We start from the raw sequence: 9895 nt of genomic DNA on the forward strand, positions 1-9895 counted from the left end.
CCCACCTCCCCCTCTCCCATGTCCCCTCGGAACTGTCAGTCCCATTGTTTTCTCCTCCAGGTTGTTCATCCAGCCTGCCCTATCCAGACAGACCTGCGGAGACAACAACATGCACAAAAACAAGACAGAGCAAAATCAAGCAACAGTGTACAACAGAACAGCAACAACATCAAGCCACTGATGAAGAACAAATTAAAACATACCAAGAAAGAAAAGTTAAGCTTTAGAAAATTTTACAAGTAATTATCAACCACTTATTAGTCAACCTTATGCCCCATTCATTATATTTTTGTTTCTTGCTAGCAAATAAAGTTGTATGATGATTTCTTACATACAGGCACTGTTTTAAGGGTTTGACACATTGTTAACACATTTTATTTTCTCACAACAAACCCAGGTGTATTTATCTGCATATTACAAAGGAGCACACTGAGAGACAAATAATTTGGGTAGGTGTACAGATCTACTAGGTGGCATAACCAGGTCAAGTCTTAATGACTGAGTCCCTAAATACTGCTTTGTGCTATTCATCATAAACTTTGCTGAACAATAGCCAAACAAAACTTGCCATCAAGTCATAGGGATTCTGTAGGGCAGAGTAGAATTGCCCCTTTGGGTTTCAGTGGCTGTAAATCAACATAAAGTCTCATCTTCCTCCAATGGGGCAGCTTGTAGGTTCTAACTGCTGACTTTGTAGTTAGTAGTCCAACATGTAACCCACTCTGCCACCTGGGCTGTAGTTTTCAATACTGACTATGCAGTTTAGGGAGAAAAACGTATGATTGAGCAAGTGGTAATCATAGGTTTAATGAGTATTAGGAAAACGGAAATATAATTATGAATATACATATAGTTAAACCTATAATGCTTTATAAAAGTAACCTCAACCTAGGTTTGGAGAATTTGAAACTGCTAGTGTAAATCAGCATCTCAGACTTCTAGAAAAGGTTGGTGTACAGTCTTTGACTCTGGAGGTTTCATTCTATTCCTGTTATTTTTGAAGAAAAAGAGAAGGCATGGAACTTTTTAATGACGGATAATTGTGAAACCCACATTTTATTACATTGAAATTGAATGAAATTATATATTTTTTACTTTATTCTGTTTGTTTTTATTGTTGACTGTAAAATAATAGCAGCAGAAAACCTTAGCATTTAACTATGAAACCATTGTCAGTTTAATAATGATGTTTACTTTTCCTGTTGTGTTATTATATAGTAATTTTGTAATCTTACTAGTAATTATTAATTGAATGGGGTATTCACGTTTTCATTTCTACCCTGTAAGGGATTGTTTATATTTTCAATGCTGATGTCATAGCAAACGAATGAATGCCAGGGGACTTCAAGAAATTCATTGAAAAATTCCATTATCATTTAATACCATTTTTTCACACTTTTTAAAGCCCCTTTCTTAGTAATTCTTCCAGTCTACAATTAACTCTTTATGAAATGGTTTCTTTATTCATTCATGTTTTCTATTGTTTCTTTTTAGTTCTGCGCTTTTAAAAATTAATTTTCAAACTAAAATTTACCTACCGTGCAATGCAAAAATCGTAGCTATGCATTCAGTGTGTTTTTACCTGGTGACACTTGGGGTAAGCTTGGAAAGCACAGGACTGCTGTCAGGTCAGTGTTTTAAAACAATCAGTAGCTTTGTGAGAGAAAGAGGGAGCTATCCACTCCTATAAAGATTGATTGCTTTAAACATCATACATAAGGTAACTATGAGTTGGAATCTACCCAAGGGCACTAGATTTGGGTACATATAGTTAACGCTTCCAACAAAATGGAGAACATTTCCATCATTCTGGAAACTTCCTTCATGCTACCTTCCAGTTAGTTTCCATAGGCAACCGTTGTAAGCAACCATTGTTCCGGTTTACATCACCTTAGCTTGATTTTGTTGATACTTGAAATTTATATATGAGGAAGCTTCAAAGGGTTCCTAGAAAAGTGGGATTGAACTTTCTTCAGAAATTTTGAAGCCCTTGCATATAGTCAGTCATATCCTATGTACTCTCTCATGTCTGGCTTCTTTCACTCAAAATAATTTTGTATTTAATCCTTGTTGTTGAATATATCTGTAGTTCGTTCTTTTTAAGTGATGAGTAACAGTAAATTGTTTGGTGGTGCAGTAGTTAAACCTTGGGCTATTAAGCAAAAGGTCAGTGGTTTGAAGCTACAAGCTGTTCTGGAGGAGAAATTACTTGACAATCTGCTCCCAAGAAAAGTATAGTTCAGGAAACCCTCAGGGGCAGGTAGTTCTCTGTCACACTGGATTTCTGTGAGTAGGAATTGACAGCACACAATAACATCATTCAATTGTAAAAATTGACCACAATTTATTCAGTGTATAGTTGGACATTGAGTTGTTTTTGATTTGAGGTTATTGTAAATAAAGTTGTGTTGTTTATTTTTCTTAATTTGGTGGTGTTGGTGGTGGGGCTCTTAAATATTAGGAGCTTCAAAAGTTCATAGAAAAAATAGAATGAAAAGATCATAGAATTTTCTCACTAACTTTTGAAAGCCTGTTCACATTTATTAGTATTGGCTTCTTACTACATTTGGTGGTGCCCAGAAAAAAAATACTATACTATGTATAATGTCTATTGAAATTGATGTAAATTATTTCCCAGTGTATGGTCCATCTTGGTTAATGTTGCAAAAGGAATCTATATTCTACAGTTAGCTGCAGTGTTTTAAAGATGCCATTTGCAGCAAGGCAGTCATATGGGTCTATTGATTCTTACTCTGTCTAGCTTTTTCAGTTACTGTGGAAGGGGTAGTAAGTTTTTCAGTTATGATTTTATATTAATTTGTCCTTTAAATCTATATACTTTTGCTTCATGTAATTTGAAACTTTATTAAGTACCACGTTTATGATTGTTTTATCTTCCCAACATTCCCTTTTATGATTATGCAATGTCCCTCTATCTCGGTAAAAGCTGTTTTCTTAATATTTGCTTCATCTCATATTACTGCAGCAACTCAGGCTTTCTTATACTTAACTTTTGCATGACTTGCCTCTTACCATTCTTTTACTTCAAACTATCATGTGTTATATTTGCATTACATCTTGGACATACTTATAACTGAATGTTGCATTTTATAAACTCAGTTGTGTAGACGTTGCCTCTTAGAATATTTAAGTGCATTTGATTTAATAATTGATATTATTGGATGTAAGTCTATCATTTTGTTAATTGTGTTTTATTTTTCCTGTATCTGTTTTTCCCCAAACCATTTTATTAGGACATAATCCAGACATCATACTATTCAATAGTTCAGTCATATCAAGATGTGTTGTACAGTCACTGCCACCATCGATTTAAAAACATTTTTTTCCTTCTTTTACTCTTTGATATCACCTCCCTGTTGCCCCACAAACACTTCCTGCCATATCCCCCAGGAACCCTTCATCTAGTTATCGTCTCTAGATTCACCACCCTGGGTTTCCGTTTTGTCCTTTTTGTTGTTGCTGTTCCTAGTTTCTTCCTGCAGATCTGAGTTTCTCTCTGGTATCATTTCCTTCAACAACGCTTACTTACAGTGCAAGCTTCACTGGCAGCAAATTCTCAAGATGTGCACTTCACCTTTATTTTTGAAGGTCATTTTTCTGGATATAGAATTCTAGGTTCCTTTGGCTTTTGGAACTTGTTCATTGTTATCTGGCTCTGTGTTGCTTTGCAGGGACGTATGTGTCATTTGTGGTGGTGGTCTTTTTTTGGGGAGAGGGGGTAATGCCTGTTTCCCCCCTCTGATTTCAGGTTTTTCTCTGTATTTAGTTTTTGGCAGTTTGATTCTAGTATACCAATGTGTGAGTTTCTATGCATTTATCTTGTTTATGGCTTGTTGACCTTCTAGCACCTGTTAAGTTCTATTTCTCCAAGTTGACATGCCAAACTTGCTCCTAGTGTTCTTCAGTTAGGGTAATATGTATCAATCCTTTTTACCATCTCTGATCTGGTTTTAAGCCAGATTTATTTGAAATGTTTCATTTTTTTTAGTTCTAGACTTTTTTTTTAGTTCTAGAATTTCTAATCCATTCATATTTATTTCTCTATTGAGGTTCCTATTTCTGTTCTCTCATTTTGATCATCTTTTCCTTTAAGTGCTTAAGCACTTATGAAAGCTATTTAAAATACCTTTTGGTGTCTTTTGGCCACTTGACCATGAATCACATTGCCTTGCTTTATTGCTTGATTTAAATTTTGATTGTATGACGGACATCGCACGGTGGTATGTTGTAGGACTAGATCCTATTACCTTCCTCTGAATAATGTTGCTTTTTGTTTCATCAGGATTTTGAGTTACTGATGGATCACATCGAGGAAGGAATTGTTTCAGCTTTGTCCTTAGTACTAAGGCATCTTTCTGAGTTCCAGGACATAGTTTTTACCCGTGAGGTTTGACCCTGCTCCAGTTTCAGTGGAAAGCCATCCAACTTTGTAGAGTTCAAACTTGCAAACTTGCAACCGTCTCTGTGCAGTGGCTGTGGCTACAATCTCTGTTCAGCTCTTTCGTCTTTCTCTCTGGACTTCCACACATATGGGACTTTGAGACTATCTTCCTCACTTATGAGTTATGAGAGCTTTGTTTTCTGATGACAGACTAGTTAGAGTCTAGCTCTCAACTTTAGTTCTGGCCGTCTGCTTCATGGTGAAGAATGTCTTCTGAGTAAAAGGTGCATAAATGTAGGTCTTTTTCAAGGTGTGAATTTCTTTACATTTGTGCCTGCTTTGGACTGCTCTTCAGTACCTGTTTTAAATGGTTGGTTTTTATATTTTGTTCTGTTCCATCATTACTAGAATTGGAATGTTAAATATTTATTTATTTTTACATGTTCACTGGTTAATATATTTCTAAGTTATTGTTGATTGAATTTTATCTTTATTCTTAGATATGAAGAGAAGGCCACGAAAGAGGTGGAGCGATACAATAGGCAAATGAAGAAAGCCACTGAACAGGAGTCACAAGTATCTTTAAAAGATGGCAGGAAAAAGGTGAAACCAACCAGTGCATGGAATTTGGCCCAGAAACACAAGTTGAAAACTTCATTATCTAATCAGCCAAAACTTGATGACCTCTTTCAGTCCCAAATTGTTAAAAAAAAGACCCCAAATATTAAAATAACACAGATCCCCTTTTCTATGAAAAACTTAAAGATAAATCTCAAGAAACATAAATTTGACTTAGAAAATACGGATGAACTTTGCTTGATCCACAATCTTAAGCTTCCTGATGCCTGGGTAATTGCATCTAAAAAAGAAGTAATGTTATTAAATCCATATAGGATGGAAGAAGCCCTGCTGTTTAAAAGACTTCTTGAGAATCATAAACTTGCTGCTGAGCCACTGGAAAAGCCAATTGTACTAACAGAAAGGTACAGTGAAATAATACAAGTTTTCTGTTTTATTAATCTAGAAACAATGTATGAATAGTCCACACTAGATAAAAAGTATTGTCTAAGAGGGGAGAATGGTTTTTACTCAAATCTTTGAAAAAACTAGATTTCTAATTATAATGGAATTAACTGCTTTATGTGAATGATCTTAGAATATTCTCAGTTAGGGATTGGCACTTGCAAGCCATCTGTGGCACTTTCAGTATGTATTTGTGCCTCTGAGGTAAAATTGAAAATGAAAATAAAACTATCAGAGTTTTATTTATAAAATTTTTAAAGGATTTTATTATTCAGATAATGGTCCTTTCATTTGTTGGTAAAAATATATTTATGACTTCCAAATAATTTTAAAATTGTCTTGAGGGACAGATTAGCTCTTCTGACTCAAAAGTTTGCCAACCCGTTCTGGATATGGGTCGTCTTGGGACTATGAACAAGAACCGTGTTTTTAAGAATTTTAGGTAAATCAGAACAGGGGCAAACAGTACTTATGTAGCCTTACTTTAGTCGATGAAAAGGCTTGAAGCCCATTAGTGATTTAAAGCCTCCCACTTGAAGGATGGGCCAGATATGAGGTGATGAGGAATTTGTTCCAAATAGGGGTTGCTTCATAACAGTAAAGGGCTAGCAGGACCTTCCCCAAAGTGGTGTTTGCAGTTCACATCTGTAATTGATACATAGTAAGCACAAGTCTCCCCTATCCATTAGTGATTTCCCTAGGTAAATGATGACATTCGGCTGCTATGACACCCAAGTGTCATGGCAAAACTCAATTTTGTTTTAACATTTTCAAACATATACTAAAATAGACAGCACCTACAGTGAGTACCTTTATCAACTGTTAGACAGATTTTGCTACACTTGCTTCATTTGCTCTATTTATATCCATATATTTTTCCATTGGTAAAGAATTTTAGAGCAATTATCATTTTTACTACATATATCTTGAAAATGACTATTTCCTTTACTAATGTCTTTCATACCATACACAATAATCCCTTGGGATTGTTTTCAGTTGTCTCAGAAATATCCTTATATTTTAAATTTTTAAAAATTCTGTTGATATCTCAGCAAGATCCCAACATTACATTTGTTTATGTCTCTTAACCTTATTTTAGCTTAGCAGGCTTGAATAGATTTAGATTGTACTTTCTGGCAAAATAGCTTAGTAGGTGGTGCTATGTGCTTTGTATTTCATCTTGCCAAAATGCATTTATCAGTGGGTTCAGTTGATGACAGCCTGACCCTTCCACCTGAGAGCTCCCCATCAATCTTTCCATCTAATGGTTTCATTGGTAATTTTTGTCTAAAATGTCTTATTACAAGTTAACAAATGAGGTATTTCCTTTTATATTCTACTCATTGCTTTCTATAAGAATGAGTAACTGATGACAAGTATATTAACATTAAAATATTTCACATATGTTTAAGAAGATTAAAAAAAAACCAACCTGAAGTTAAAAAGAATTTGTTCTCTCTTTCATCATTCGATTACTCGGTTTTAGATAGGGCCAGACCCAGAAAAGCATTTAGTAGGCTGTTTTTCAAATAAAGGCAACAGTAACCCTAACCTTAAGTATAGTAATCTTACTAAAAATACAGGATATTTCATGTTACCAAGATTGACTTGGGAAATTGTCAAAGGAAGGATAAAGCAGTGCTATGGACTGTTTTAAAACAGCTCAAAAATCAGAAACTACTTCTTCCTCAAAAAAAGTTGGGCCATAACTGAATTTTTAAACTTGATTTCTGTTTCAACTAAATTTTTGAATTTTCCCTTACATCTTAAATACATTTTTACACTTTTCAAAATTTTAGGTTTTAACAATATATTTATAAGTGAGATATTGTTACTAAAAAAACATTATTTGGGACCCCAGACTAGCCTGAAAATAAATTTCTTCATTGAACATGGACAGCAACAAAGCTTGATCCAAATTTGTTTTCCCCTCTTCCAAATTACGATATTACCATTACAGTTTTAAGTTTTTCAAAACTTGAGTTACCGGCTGTCTCAGTGTTGGCAGGGTAATATGGGTTGATTCAATTTTCCCCCCAGAATTCTAATTTGTGTACCTTACTTCTGAATGAAGTAATTTAGAAATCTATGAAATAAAAAAGTACAGGATAATAATAGCAATGTTGTTGTCAAGTGCCAGTGAGTCAATTCTGGCTTGTGCCTAGTGTGTACGACAGATGGAAACACTTCCTGGTGCTGTGCCATTTTCACCGTTGTTGTCCATTGTTCCAACCACAGTGTTGATCCATTTCATTGATGGTCGTCCTCTTTTTTGCTGTCCTTCCACTTTACCATTCATTATGTCCTTCTCCAGAGACTGACCCCTCTGATACATTTCCAGTGCACACGACTCACCATCCTCACTTCAAAAGAACAGACGTTCTGATTGTACTCTTCTGACACAGATTTGTTCCTTCTGGTTGTCCATGGTATATTTAATATTCTTCACCAACAGCATAATTCAGAGGCATTGATTATTCTTCAGTCTTACTTATTCATGGTCCACCTGTTGCATATATATGAGGTTACTGAAAATAACAGTAGCAATGGATAATGCTTATTGAGCACTTAGTATATGATACAAATTTTGTTAAGCCCTTTGATTTCTTGATTTTGTCTTCAGAGAAATCTTAAGATATAAGTTCAATTGCCTATATTTTATAGATGAAGAAACTGAAACAGAATGTTTAAGCACCTTTCCTGGGCCTACATAACCAGCAAATAAATGGTAGGGCCAATATTTAAACTTAGACTATCTAACTCAGTGGTTCTCAACCTTTCTAATGCCGCGACCCTTTAATACAATTCCTCATGTTGTGGTGACCTCCCAACCATACAATTATTTTCGTTGCTACTTCATAACTGTCATTTTGCTACTGTTATGAATCGTCATGTAAATATCTGATATGCAGGGTGTATTTTCATTGTTACAAATTGAACATAATTAAAGCATAGTGATTAATCACAATATTAATTATATATTATGAAATGTAAGTGGGCATATCTGCATGTGGGTGGACCGCCTGGAGACAGCTAGAGGAGTGGTGTTTCAGCTCCTAAGACCATCAGAAATAAGTGTTTTCCAATGGTCTTAGGCAACCCCTATGAAAGGGTCATTCCACCCCCAAAGGGGTCACGACCCACAGGTTGAGAACCACTGGTCTAACTCCAGAGACTACACCATTCATTGCTATTTTATATCACCAATGCCAACATCACCACCAACTCTTACATAGACCAGCAGATTATATCTTTCATATAGCCAAAGATCTCTGATTTTAAGCAAATCCACCATATATCTGTTCACTCTTTAAAAGGAGAGAGTTATAATAAAGAAATAGCATCTAATTATCCTGCATTACAACATAGAACAGTGCTTTGGTTCTAGGACATATAGGAACTCAGATACTCATTAAATAAGTATAAAAACAGAAACCACCCACATGTCAAGCACACAATACCCAGCTTCTTGCAATGATTTGTGATGTGAGAAAGAATTCCCAAGCTTAGATCCAAGGTGGAAAGGTTGATTTGTGCCCCAGACATCCTTGGTTGCCTCAAATTTTGTTTAGGGCCCAGACCATTCAACCATTTCATATGCCACCTTTGACAAACATGCCATGCCTGCAATAAACTGAAGGAGATTCTTCCCCACTCCATATTGCTAAAATTGTTAAGTCTTAGCCAAAAATTAATAGTCTTATCATTTTGTAATTTAAGCTACCTTGACTAGCAAGTGAAAATTAAGTAGACTTAGAAATGTCTGTTTTAAAGGTATAAAATGACATTTATAAATCAACTTTTCATGTCAGGAGTTCATTTCTTGATTTTACATTTACTTTGTGATAATTCTAGAAATTGAGACTGTCTTTTAAATCTTTTCTTCCTTGTGTGCACTGTAGGCAATCGGCTGTCTATAAAATTAAGAGAAAGGTGAAGAGGGCTACTTGATTTCTTTGTATTTCAGTCAGTAGTTCTCACATTTTATGAAGATTCCTTGGGTTAATTTTCCCCATATCTTGTTATTTCCTTTTACTTATTTAATAAGTTAAAGGGCCATAATTTCTTTTTCAGTCTTCTTAATGGATCTCATTATTTAGAGGTTTTATGTAAAATGACCACATATAACCAAGGATACAGTGCCTCAACTTACCTGTCTGATCCTCGTCTAACAGCAAATGGATTCAAGATTAAAATGATACCAGGTATGATAACGTGGTTTAATTATTTCTTGAGTTGGAAAAATAAGTCTTTTCTAAGAGTTACATTTAAGCTTTATAATTTACAGGCAATAATACAGACATTTTTGTTTCACCAAAAATATATTGTCAGCTGTGAAAATCCTGTTTATGAAACAAGCAAGTGGGGAGGTGAGTGTGGGAGACCTGGTAGGGCATGATCAAGGGGAATGTAACAAAGAGGAAGTGCTGAAATCCTGGTGGGGACTGAGCATGATAGTGGGACAGGAGG

At 35.1% G+C, this 9895-nt stretch overlaps 1 protein-coding gene across 3 annotated transcripts in view; it reads left to right on the top strand.

Moving 5' to 3' along the window:
* Positions 1 to 9895, top strand: part of PMS1 (PMS1 homolog 1, mismatch repair system component) — a 99183-nt gene that overhangs the window by 77386 nt on the left and 11902 nt on the right. For all 3 annotated transcript variants that reach the window (XM_045296074.1, XM_045296070.1, XM_004701727.4), the window contains 2 exons: positions 4903 to 5385; positions 9500 to 9630. In XM_045296074.1, the coding sequence (XP_045152009.1) occupies positions 4903 to 5385; positions 9500 to 9630 (614 nt within the window). The remainder of the gene's footprint in view (positions 1 to 4902; positions 5386 to 9499; positions 9631 to 9895) is intronic.

The sequence above is a fragment of the Echinops telfairi genome, unplaced genomic scaffold (assembly GCF_000313985.2).
Source record: "Echinops telfairi isolate 266 unplaced genomic scaffold, ASM31398v2 ScPeMD7_3;HRSCAF=10, whole genome shotgun sequence".
Taxonomy (NCBI): Eukaryota; Metazoa; Chordata; class Mammalia; order Afrosoricida; family Tenrecidae; genus Echinops; species Echinops telfairi.